The sequence below is a fragment of the Cucumis sativus genome, chromosome 4 (genome assembly GCF_000004075.3).
Source record: "Cucumis sativus cultivar 9930 chromosome 4, Cucumber_9930_V3, whole genome shotgun sequence".
Classification (NCBI taxonomy): Eukaryota; Viridiplantae; Streptophyta; class Magnoliopsida; order Cucurbitales; family Cucurbitaceae; genus Cucumis; species Cucumis sativus.
In genome coordinates this window covers 16,703,408-16,716,766 of record NC_026658.2, presented here as the reverse complement: position 1 = coordinate 16,716,766, position 13,359 = coordinate 16,703,408, and the positions used below count along the sequence as shown (strand labels likewise).

At 34.1% G+C, this 13,359-nt stretch overlaps 1 protein-coding gene across 3 annotated transcripts; it reads left to right on the top strand.

Moving 5' to 3' along the window:
* The first annotated feature begins 6,126 nt into the window (after nucleotides 1–6,126).
* LOC101204056 (G-type lectin S-receptor-like serine/threonine-protein kinase At5g35370) lies at nucleotides 6,127–9,494 on the top strand. Of its 3 annotated transcripts, none has more exons than XR_969278.2 (2): nucleotides 6,127–8,966; nucleotides 9,064–9,494. XR_969278.2 is itself a non-coding variant. In XM_011655440.2 (2 exons), the coding sequence occupies exon 1, from the start codon at nucleotides 6,293–6,295 to the stop codon at nucleotides 8,849–8,851; it is 2,559 nt and encodes an 852-aa protein (XP_011653742.1). In that variant the 5' UTR covers nucleotides 6,127–6,292; the 3' UTR covers nucleotides 8,852–8,858; nucleotides 9,064–9,494. The 3 variants fall into 3 exon arrangements, 2 of the variants coding, with proteins under 2 accessions (XP_011653742.1, XP_011653741.1); XM_011655440.2 differs by having other exon boundaries at nucleotides 6,127–8,858; XM_011655439.2 differs by having other exon boundaries at nucleotides 6,127–8,858; nucleotides 8,967–9,494.
* Nucleotides 9,495–13,359: the final 3,865 nt, after the last annotated feature.

The window sequence follows — 13,359 nt, the reverse complement described above, 5'->3', positions numbered from 1 at the left end:
TGCTTTTAATAAGGTATAAAGTTGTAGGTAATATGGTAATAATATATTTAATAATTTCTACAAATTCACTCTATTCAATTTCATCCTTCACACAATATCAAATATTCATAAACCTACTTTCTGGCACCGTTCATCGTTACAATTTTCTTCGATCATTTTTTCCGTTTGGTTTTTCAATTTTGTTCTTTCCCTTTCTTTATCCTTTCTATATCTTTAAATTTTTCCATATATATTTCATGTTTAATTTCTTTTTCTCAAATGTCCATAAACTAAAAGTTAAGTGAATTCAATATTGAGGTCATCTTCTTCGAATGATTTTTGTTTCTTAAATGTTTTGTCAACAATATATATTATCATATATCACTTTATAATCTAATTTTTTTATGTTCTTTATTAGACGTATACACCTACATATTTTTAATAATACATAAGTTGTGACACATACAGTTATATTATTGTTTATCAGTGCATATCTATTTTATTAAACTTATTTGGGAAATTGAAAAAAATAGGCCAAAAATGGGGTAGATAAAGACTTTTAGGATTGATTGTAAAAAAGTTGACATTTAGGACAAATTGGAAGTGAAATGACGAAAATACCCTCATTTAATTTCAATTCACATTTGCTCTTCTTTTCCAACCTCTCTCTCTTCAATGTCATTCACCTGAAGGAAAAAAAAAGAATTTCGAAGGCAGCCTTCTTCTCCTCTCCTCATAGATTACATAAAAGAAAAAAAGAAAAGAAAAATCATTCTGTTGCAGTCTCATAGATTACGTAAAGAAAAAAGAAAAACTCATTTATTGCATTTCTCCTTCTCATAGATTATGTAAAGGAAAAAGAAAAAAGAAAAACCCATTTGCAATTCTTCTCCTCTCTCAAAAGTTTGTCAACTTTCCGCTTTACTCCGATGTCATTCATCATCTACTCCGGCGAACATCTCACGCATAGTGGTTTGTTTTAATTTTTTTTAAATTCGAATCTGAATCGTGTTGTGTTATATGTATATATATTTGCATCTTAAATGTATAAATCAAATATAATTTTTTATTGTTTCAAGTTGATTTAGGGTTGATTTAAGGTTGCTTTAAAGATGTTTCAAATGATGTTAGCAAGTTTATCATTATTATTATTTTATCTCGCAAACATCTGGTAGACATCTCGCAAACATCTCGCAGACATCTCGCAGGTTCTTAAATTGAAATGTTTAATCTGAAATGAATTGATTTAGGGTGACTTTTAACTATTGTTTTTTGTATCTCGCAATATCCTAAACATTTCGTAGCTGTCAATATCATAAACATGTAGGGTGTGACTATGCACGTTTTATTTAGTATTTACCTACTGTTTTTTAATAAACTTTGTTTATGTGATATGTCAAATTCTAACTTCAAATCAGTTTTTGCAGCAATTGAAAAGTATAAGGTGGTTTAAGGATGTCACATGTTCCCATGTTAGTGCGTTACGGTGGTATGTGGGATGAGAGGCGAAGAAAATACGAAGGAGGCATGTTAAAAGGCATCGTTGTCAGTAAAGAAATAACACATAAAGATTTACAGGCAGAATTATATGACCTTGCAGAAGTTGACCCTTCAAAGTTCGACGTAATGATAAGATGCATCTATGAGATAAAAGTGGAACACGAAGCTCCTCCATTTGAGTTAAGCAATGACCGTGATTTGAAGTTTTATCTTCTTAGTGAAAATCCATTAAAGGTCCCTTTATACGTCTCATTTGAGCCTAAAAGTAATCAAAGCAAAAAAGTGTTAAGCAAAGATTACAATTCAGTATCTGGCAGCAACCAAGCTCATAACTTAAACCCTCATCCTCCAATTGTAATGGATACATTAAATGAGAATGAAGTTCATGTTCGTGAAGTTGAAGTTGGCTTGTGTGATAACGTGATAGGGACCACTTCGGCTATATGGGAATCATATGAGTCATATATATACTACCTTTAATATTATATTTACTCATAAATAAACATACCTCTTGCTCATGTACAACCATTATGTTTACGAAATTATTTTCAGTTCACGAAGAATGTATATTAGGTATTATACTTCATACATTAAATATACGAAACGATTTTTTAGAACACTAAGCACCAATCTGAGACGACATTGTCTTGCACAATAGAAATTTTAGTACTCTTAAATAGAAGGAACCCTAATTTATTTGCAGTCACAATCTACGCAGTTATTTTGTTCAATTTCGATCTCATACCAATATAATATTAAAAATCTACTTGTGAATTTTTGGTTTTCATAAAGCTAACCTACTCAGTGGATTTAAGCAAAGGTTGCACAATTGCTCGACCTACATATAAAAAATTGCGATTGTGACACATGACACCCCTCTTGAGCATATATCCCTATCAGTTGCATAACCCTCTTGGCTAGACGGCCTATGGCCACATGCAAACCTCTTTAGGGGTTTTTGACACTTCCAAAATGCCTAGCTAGAATTTCTTCCTCACCTAGCCAATCTTTCAACCAAAGTTTCTTGCTCACCTAACACGTCCTTAGTTATTTAGCTTTGTCTTATAAATGTTTCTTTGTCAACCTCTCAGCCATATAACATCTCAACCTTTGGTCGCCCAATTCTCTATTCTTAGAAGTTCTCTTGACCTTTCTTGGTTGTCTAGAGTATGCAACATGCCTACCAAAAACTTAAACATTCCTTAGGCATGCTTTTTAGTTATTAACCTCGAAAGTTGGAAGTAAGCAACTTTGAAAAAGGAAAATTGATCATTTGAGTTCTGGATTTTTAGTTATTAACCTCGAAAGTTGGAAGTAAGAGTCTAGTTGAAAACCTAGTTTTTGGGCATTGCACATGGTAGTCGAGAACCATGGTGGTGTTGCGCACAAACGATGTTGGGGGTGCCAAAATGCATGTCGTGTGTGCGACAAGCAATGAATGCACATGACATGCGTGCGACACTCGAACGCACGACAATGCACACGAGGTTAGGAGGTGGCTCATGGCTCTTTCGCACGCACGCAAAGTCGATCGTCCATGCATGCTCGTCAACCTATTCCAAAATGAATTTTTGAGTCATTTTGAATATTTTTTGCCATTCCTAAGTAGGGTTTTGATAATGTTTTAGGTCAAGAAGGAATCAAACAAATCTATAGGCTAAGGATTTAGCTTGTATCTGTGAGTGACAAAATGAAATATTCTAAAGTGATTCCGAACTATGTTTTACTAGTTGATGTTTAAAAGAATGCTTTGAGACAAATGTTTGAGTTATGAGATTTACAAAGGATATCTTTGAAATGTTTAACATGCTTTGAGTTATTTGATTTACAAATTATTTCTAAAGCATGTGATTTGTAAAGTATTTAATAAGTATGAATTGTTGGGGAATATTTTTGGCTAGCATGAAGAAATGAGTGTGTAAAAGTTTGATCACAAGACATGGTTATGGTTTGAGATTTGCTTGTTGCAAAAAGTTATTTAACGTATTGAAACATTGTTTACAAGGCTTATGATTTTACACATGTTTTGTTTAGTCCAAGTTATCTCAATAGTCCTACGGGGTAGGATATTAGGCACTGAGAAATTTAAGAAAAGGACACTTATCTTTGAGGAACAGAGTTAGGGACGCCTATCTTTAAGGTAGAGTTGTGGGTGTCCTTCTCTAATCTTTGGATTTGATATTGAGTTGGCTCTACCATCTCCTGAAGAGTAGATTCTTGATTTCTAGACGAGGAACAACCATTTGAGATAATATTTTCTAAGTGTTTTGCAAGTTAATGTTTTAAAAATATTTGTTATGATTATTGATTAAATGTTTAATGAAATGTTGTTTAAGAAATCAGTCACTCATTTGGCTCTTTTAGCTCATACTTTTCAAATTGTTTTCCCACTTTCCAGGTAGATGCTAATATGCTGCTATTTATTTGTTGAAGGGTCTCATTTTCTTTTTGTATGTTGTCTTGTTGTTTTAAACTTGGTAGATACAGTCGTGTAATTATTCTAGTCTAGAATTAGAATCGGTTATGGGTGAATTTTGTATTTATGGTTTTGTTAAAATGTATGTATAAAACTCATTTTGGAGTTTGTTAATGAATGAGTTGCACTGAAGTTTCCATTTATATATATGAGTTGTGTAATTTGCGTTCACATGTGTTTCATATAGAGGTAAGAGGTTAAGAGTCAGCTAGTGATGTGAAGAAGGGAACAATATTAGTTGACTTCACACCATCTCCCAGGTCAAGAGAAGGTGGTCCAAGAGGGGTGTGACATTGGTGCTATTAGTTTGCTTGTAGCTTTGGATAACGAGAGAGAGATGAGAGGTAGAGAGGTACTACTAGTCGTGTTTATTTGTTTACATGAGGTTTCCGAAGAAACATGTTTCTTGGAGTTGAACTTGTGCATATGTAAGTTTGATGCGAGTGTGATTCGATTGGTAGAACTTGCTCCTCTAATTCTCTCTTGGTTGAATGTGTATGCTTGATGTAGTTCGACTTTTGGAACTAGGTAGTATTGTGATTGTTGGGAAAATTTTCTTTAGGCTCCTTGAAGTAAAGCTTTCCAAACCCTCACAAATGAAAAGAACTCCTCGTAATTCTTTAGTGAGCTTTATAGGCTTGAACTTGGTCCATGGATTAGACCCTTGGACTCATATGGATTTAGACCTTATTTAGCATTTAAGCTAAATTAAGCCTATTTTTGGGTTCAATTGAAGTTTAACTCAAATAAATAATATTTAATTAAATCAAAATAATTAACTTCATCACCTGATAAAAACACGTGACGTTATTTGTATTTGCTAATATATGTCTTCAATTTCAATTTGGAATAGATGCCAATGATAAATGATGTGACAATTTGTGATTGGTTCAAAATTTCTCTTCCAATCATAATGTTTACGAGGTTGATGGGCTAAAAATTTGTTGAGCCCCTGCTACCAAATTTTGGATGTACGGCTAGTTGTGAGTCAGTTAGTTTTGTTTTCCGTTTTTTTACAATCTAATATGGTTTGGATATTACTTCAATTAATCTAAAATTTTATTTTATATGAACTCATGCCATCGCCATTGTTTGTTTCTCAATTAACTCAAGTATGAAAGAGTAAAAAACTGGTGAACATTTATCTCAACTAACCAATACAATTGACATTCATGTCATACGGCAAACAAAATTATTATTATTATTTGAGTATTTTATTATTATGATTATGATTATTTTATTTTTTTAAGAAAAAAAAGAGGGTTAGTACCTAAAAAAATATTTAAAATTAGAAAAGTAGAACCAAGTTGAAATAAAATAAAAAAGAGTAGGGACATAGTCCATTGAAAAATTGAAATTATAAATGTTTAGTCTACATGTACATGCATATGTCAACTGACAGTAGTCATCAAAGAGAAAAATAGTGACTAACGAATTCTTTAATCCGACAAAATTGATTGAATAAATAAAAAAATTGAAACTTAGTCTAAAGTTGGAATCCGTCTTGGCATAAATAAATGTGGATAAAATCAACTTACTCTTGCATTCAATTACAAGCATGTGAAAGTTGACATTTTTATAATGCAGTTGGTCCTCTTAAAAGAAAAAGGGCCCAAGTTAGTTCCACCAATTAATATTTCTTTTTAATTGCGTTCTCCTTGTTTCAACATATGACCATTCTTTTAAGGAACCCATGACCTTTTGCTTCCACTTTATGATGAATCAAAATTATGCAATCATAAATTATATTTTATTAGTAAGCTTCTTAATTAAAGTTATGTTATGTTATTTTTTTTTTCTTTTTTTAATTTTATTTTACAAGAAACGAACTAATTATAAACACATATTTGTGCTTGTTATAAAATCATCTCCTTTCTTGAGTGATCACTATTTTAAACTAGAATTATTCATTAATTTTGATAATTTGAGGAGTGATCTCATCTAATTTGTATGAAATGTGTGAGACTCTTTATTGTCAAGAAATGCATTTCCACTGTGGAATTTGGTTGTGAATTACATTGGGAGCAACAGAAGATAATTTTGAGGGATTTTCTAATTTTAATTTAGGATTAGTAAACATGTGGAAGAATTGTGGTTGAATATTGATAATAAAATAAAACAAAACATACATAGTTAAAAGAGAGGGAAGATGTTGAGATTATCGTAGGAGGAAAGTGTCAAGTCAAATTTTGGAGTCTTGCTTTGCATGTAAACATATAATAATACCAAAACCAAGAGGAAAGGAAATTATGTTCCTCTTCCAACTTCTTCTCATCGTCGTCGTTGTCATCTTCTTCTTTTTGTAGAGCAAAAGCTTGCCAGAGCAAGAGGCGCTGTATGGGCTTTGTTGTCATATTCCTTCTTCTTGTGTTACCCAATTTGTTTTATTCAGCTCCTATTGCCTCTCCCTCCATTTCCCCCAATTTCACAGCCTCCAATTTCCAGTTCATCGACGTCTCAGGCGCCTTTCTCGTCTCTCTAAACAACCTTTTCACTGCCTCCATCACTAATTCCAATTCCCATACTTCCCTTTACTTCTTCCTCATCATCCATGTCCAATCCAACTCCATTATTTGGTCTGCTAATCCAAACAAACCCGTTTCCACTTCCAGCCTTCTCACTCTCTCCCCCACCGGCCTCTCTCTCTCCGACGACTCTGGCCTCCTCGTCTGGTCCACTCCTCCTCTCTCCTCCCCTATCGCCTCCATGCTCCTCCTTGACTCCGGCAACCTCCTCCTCCTCGACCACTCCAACGTCTCTCTCTGGGAATCCTTTCATTATCCCACCGATACCATCGTCGTCGGACAGCGTCTCACAGTTATGAATTCTCTGTTTCCGGCCCAGCCCGACGACCACGACATTTCGATTGGGGGCTCTCAGTATCGCCTTCTTCTTACTTCCAATGATTTATTGCTACAGTGGAATCGGATCACTTTCTGGAAATTGTCGATGGACTTGAAGGCTTTTACACATTCTTATGCCCCTGTTTCTTTCCTCGCTATGAATGCCTCTGGACTTTATCTCTTTTCCGGAGATGGATCGACGGTGGTGATGCACGTGAGTTTGAACTTGAATTCAGGTTCTTCATCTGATTTTTTTAGATTTGGGAGACTTGGGTTTGATGGGAGATTCAAAATCATGAGCTTTATTAATGGGGGTTTTGTCGAAGAGTTTTTAGGTCCTTCAGAAATTTGTCAAATTCCAACAATTTGTGGGAAGTTGAAACTCTGTTCTGCCGGAACTTGTTCATGTCCTCCAAGTTTCACCGGAGATTCACGGGGTGGTTGTGTTCCAGCCGATTCATCCATTTCTCTTGCTTCTTCTTGTGGGAATATTAGCTCATTGGACTCGAAATCGAGCTTTTCGTATTTGAGATTGATGAATGGTGTTGATTATTTTGCTAATACTTTTATGGAGCCAGTAACTCATGGAGTTGACTTGCAATTTTGCAAATATTTGTGCTCCAAGAATTGTTCTTGTTTGGGGCTTTTCTATGAAAATTCTTCCTCTTCTTGTCTTTTAATTTGGAATCAGATTGGCTCCATTATGTCAGCTAATAAAGGTCGTGTTGGCTTCATAAAAACTCTCCAAATTACTCCAATTTCTGAAGGAAGGAGTAGGAAAAGGATTCCGTTGGTGGGTTTGATATTGATTCCTTCATCTGCACTCTTTCTTGTCATCACATTTGTTGTACTCCTTCTCTGGTTTCGAAGATGGAGGATTTCGGTGATGCTTCAGCGGTCGGATTCTTCTTCGTCAGCTGAGCTCGAAATGTCATTGATTCCGGGGTTACCCATTCGGTACAGCTACAACGAGATTGCAACTGCGACCAACAATTTCAAGACACAAATAGGAAGTGGGGGATTTGGGATTGTTTATAAAGGAACTCTGTCAGATAAAACAATAGTTGCAGTGAAGAAAATTACAAGCTTTGGAGTGCAGGGAAGGAGGAATTTTTGTGCAGAGATTGGCGTGATTGGGAATATTCATCATGTAAATTTGGTGAGATTGAAAGGGTTTTGCTTGCAAGGAAGGCATCGTGTTTTAGTTTTGGAGTATATGAACAGAGGGTCATTGGATGAGGCTCTCTTTGTAGATGGGGATGACCCAGTTTTGGAGTGGAAAGATAGGTTTCAAATAACATTAGGGACTGCTAGAGGACTTGCATATTTGCATAGTGGGTGTGACCATAAGATCATCCATTGTGATGTGAAGCCGGAGAATATTCTTTTGAACGATAGTTTGGGGGTCAAGATTTCTGATTTCGGACTCTCCAAGCTTCTCACTCCTGAACAATCGGGTTTGTTCACAACTCTAAGAGGGACTCGGGGGTATCTCGCGCCTGAGTGGCTCACTAGTTCGACCATTTCTGATAAGACGGATGTTTATAGCTTTGGAATGGTGGTGTTGGAAATTGTTAGAGGGAGGAAGAACTGGTTGTTGCAGGAAGAGGAGAGGGTGTATTTTCCTCTGCTTGCATTACAAATGCATATGGAAGGAAGGTACTTGGAGTTGGTGGATCCAAGGTTGGAAGGGAAAGTGAGAAGTGATGAGGTTGAGATGCTCGTACGAGTGGGGCTATGTTGTGTGCATGAGGATCCAGCGATGAGGCCAACTATGGCCAACGTTGTGGGGATGTTAGAAGGAGGGATTCCTATGGCTGACCCGATTGTTGAATCCCTTAGCTTCTTGTATTTGTATGGACGCAGATTCAGTGAGGCGACCATGGTCGAAAACTTGACTTTGCAAGATCCGTTTGCATTGCAAAGAGCATTGACATTAGCAACATCGACATCAACAAGACATGGTCATCCCCATAATCGCGAGAAGAATAATAATGACATCATTTCTACTTTCTCTTACATTTCATCCCAACAAGTGTCGGGTCCTCGATAGCACATTGGTATTCATCCAATTCTTTTTTTCCACATTTGTTGAAGAGACTAAATGGAATTTTATTGCCAAAGTGAACTTAATTTAGCGGTAATTGACATGACTTTCCATCTTAAAGGTGGGTGATAATGACGAACTAGAGTTAAAGACAAGCAAAAACGTCTAATTGCATTTATCAAAGTCAAAGGATGAATAATCGATGATTTTTGCTGCAGCCTCGTCAGCGCTATGTCGTCCCATGGCGCTGTGCACAGTGATGCAAGGAAGAATAACCGCCCATATTTGTTAAAAGCATGGAGCACCATAATGTTCCAAAGATGATCTCTGTGCAAGTTTTCGTCAGAGTTGTGTCATCAATCTGATTTTACAGAAGAATAATTTCGCCGCCTAGGTTATTTTGGTCTCATTCCAATAGCTTAGATATCAGATTCTCTCTATTTTCTTCTATGTTTTTTGTTTGCTCATGTGCTTGACATGTCTATAATGGGCTAAGGTACCTTCTTTTAGCTTGGACTTCTGGTGATTTTCTTTTATGTCGATGTATTTGTTAGAGTTTGAACTTAATTATTTGTATAGCTCTGGTTTCAATCATGTTTTCAATGATTATTATTCATGTTATTGGACGCATGTGGATCATATTGTTGGATTTTGTGTCTTAAATCTCATATATCGAGTAGTTTGTATTTTGTAAAAACATATTATTTATTTAATAAAATAATAAGCATTTTAATTGACAATTAAAACTGCAGTAAACTCAATCCAATAAACTAAGATCAATAGGTTATGTGAACTAACTTGAACAATATGTGGCAGACATATAGGTGGTTTATGTTTAACTTATAACATAAAATAATGTGAAACTCCAAAATTTATTAAATCTTTAGAACTTGTTAAGATTAATCAAGAACAAGAGAGAATAAAATTTAAAAGAAAGTAAAATTACTTGAAAACGTTAAGATTTTAAGGTATAGGTTTAAGAGAGAGAAAAGTTAAAATTTAAAAGGAAGTTGAAATTACTTGTAAAAACATATTATTTATTTAGGATTTAACCTATGCCAAAATTAAACTAAACTATTAATTAATTCTTCGATTAATTACTCGTTAAATTAAATATCTTATATTTAATTTAACTCAAATTTGAATCATATTCAAATATAAATTTCTCTCATAACTTATAGTTTTAATGTGTATCATATACATATTAAGCTTTAACCTATAGTTTTAATATGAATTCAATTCACATTAAATTAATACTTGAACTCATTCAAATATATTATCTCTCATAAATTATTTCTGAACCATATCTAAAATTAAATTTATATAATAAAGTTTAATTAAAATATAAATTTTATATTATAACGTATCACCATGCACTATACTAATTTCCAAAGTAAATCTGATTATTTCAAATTACAACCAATATAAATAAATCTCATTACCCTTTAAGAGCTAGGAGGAAAATCTAATGAGCCTACTGATCAAAAGCTATAACGATATGAGATTAATTGGCTAAACTCATTAACCACATTAATTAATATTTGTTAACTGTGTACACTCTACTAAAGACTCACAGTTGAACACTTCTCAATGTAGATATATTTCAATGTCCAGGAGTATATACCAATAACAGTAAGTTAGTCCTTCGGAAGTGTTTGTAACACCATCTTGGTCAAATTAGAATTTTAGCCCTTGGTTACTTCTAGTCCTTAAATAAAAGTGTTCATCTAATGAACAACATGTTTATGGTCCAACCAATGAATAGAAACCCCCCTCATGCCATAAAGAAGTTAGGACCATTTGTTCAAGTCCCGAAAACACCATTTAAGGGAACACTCATATATTTTTCCTAAAGTCGGGAATGAGTGGATTCCATCCCGTGTGATTATGTTTTCAACTCTCCATTCGACCTTGTCCCCAAAATGATAAGCATATTGAATTGACAATTTGACCACTCTCACCCGTACAAATCAAAGGACAATCTCTCATGAATAGGAGTTCATAATACACTCAGGATTAAAACTAAGTTACCTAAGTTATCCTAATGAAATAGAAACTCAACTAGTTAACGAAGTTACATCTAGTGGTTACACTCGCATATCTCCTACACGAACACGTTTGATCATTGTGTTTGTATCAAATACAAAGTGAATCATATTCATAATGTTACCAGGATAATGTACGTGGCTTATCCCTATACTATAGACGTTTTAAGCTGATCTCGAACATTAATCTCTGTATGTCTTTACATACGATTCAAGACTTATTAAACATCTTAGGATGTTAGTTTCTTGGATCCAGGTTATTAAGACAAAGCTAATCAATAACGCGAAATAATAATGATAACATTTTATTAATAAATAACGGTTAATGAATTATATTTACTATCTATGAGGTTTAGGACATAAATTGCAACAATTATTTGGTGTTCTTTTGTTGTCCACATATTCTCACTGTAGATATATTTCTGTGTCCATGGATATAAACCAATAACAGTAAGTTAGTCTTTCACGAGTGTTCGTAACACCAGTTGGGTCAATTTACCATTTTACCTCTAGGTTACTTCTAATCCTTAAATACTAGTGCTCCTCCAATGAACAACCTCCAATGAAGACATGATTTAAGGGAATACTCATCTACTTACCCTAAAGTAAGGAAAGAGTGAATTCCATCTTGTGTAATTATGTTTCCAGCTCCCCGCTCGGTCTTGTCTCCAAAATGATAAGCTTATTGAGTCAGCAATTTGGCCACTCTGATCCGTACAAATCAAAGGACAATCCCTCGCGAATAGGAGTTCATAACACATTTAGGATTAAGACTAAGTTTCCTAGGTCATTCTAGTGAAATAGAAATTTAACTAGTTAACAGAGTTACATCTAGTGGTTACTATTTCGCAGTCCGATCTTATGCAAACTCATTACATAGGATACCCTTACTCACATGTCAACTACATGAACGCGTTGGATCATTGCGTTTGTGTCAAATACAAAGTGAGCCATATCAGTAGTGTTACAAGGATAAGGTACCCAACCTTTCTACAAAGCTTAATTATCTGCTTGTTTATAGTCTTTAACTTTCAGTTTGCAAGTAGCATTGTTGAGGTTGCACGAAACCTTTAGTGCCTTGCTTGTTGCTTCTCCTCGTCATTAAAAGAAGTATCATATTCAATGTAGCAAACATCTTATCAAACAATTGGATGATGAACAACAATGTTAGCCGATTTGTTTTTTAGATCAATTCATGATGATTTTAAACTTTTGTTGATGTTTGAGTGGAAATTTGAAACGTGTTTATTGATATTTTAGGGCTTTAAAATTTTGAAATTTCAACTTAAAACCATTTTAAAATCAATAATATGTCCTAAAACTCGGGACAACCTCGAGTCAATCCCAATCGAGAATAACATAAAATAACAATGGAAAACTTGGGCCACAATGCACGACCTGGATGCCACGAGATTAAGGTTTTACATACATTTTGTGAGGTATCTCAGTCAAAATTGATACCAAGAACCTCAAAGAATGCAAATGAAAGGCAGTAAATCTTGGGACTCATTCAATAAATCTCGGTGCAATTTCATCAATCTCAACCGAGATTCATCATTTACACGTGCCCAGATTGATGAAATTGTTGAAATTTGTCAACAAACCACCTACATTAACTTAAACTAGATACAAAAATAACTCATTTAACAACCTCAGACTTCACAAATAACTCATCCACCTCAAATTTCACAAATAACCTTAAACCCTAAACTTAAAACAAAACCCTAAATTATCAAATGGTTTAAAGTTAATTACCTCTACAGATTTAAGTTGGGATAAACGTACACTTCATAAGGTTTGTCGCGCAAAAATCAGTCAATCTTCCAAGCAAAACGTTTAAACTCAGCCGAAATGAAAAACTTGTTTGACAAAACTAAATATCAAATGTTTGAAAAAACAAGTGTATTTTGGTAATTTTAAAGAATATGTTCAAATTCAATATTTAAATTTAGCTTATATATGTGAATAATTTGATTTATGTTTATTTCTTGATACTAAAAAGTTAATATATATATATATATATATTTTAAAAGGTCTTAATAAATACAAATTGGGGTGGGAGGATTAGAACTCAAGACCTCTTGTCCACAAGAACATACAAATGTCAGTTGAGTTTAGCTCATATTGGTAGCTGATAGGTCTTTTAGGCCAAATTTTTACTAATTTATCTTTAAATTCAAATTGTCACGTAAAAGTAACCACAGTAAACAATTTAGTGATAAATTTAATTGTTTAATTAGAATTGTCTTAGATTATGATTTAAATTAATTCATTTTTTTAAATAATGGAAAAAAAATTCCTACAAGAACTCGATTCCCGTGAATATCATGTGGAGAATTTACAAGGATGATAAATGAAATGGGGAACAAAGATGTGGACGAGGAGTGCCATCTCTAGCATCGCCCTGCCTGTGGACATCTCTACTACCAGGCGAACAAGTTTCAGTTTCACACTTAGAAGTACGTTTGT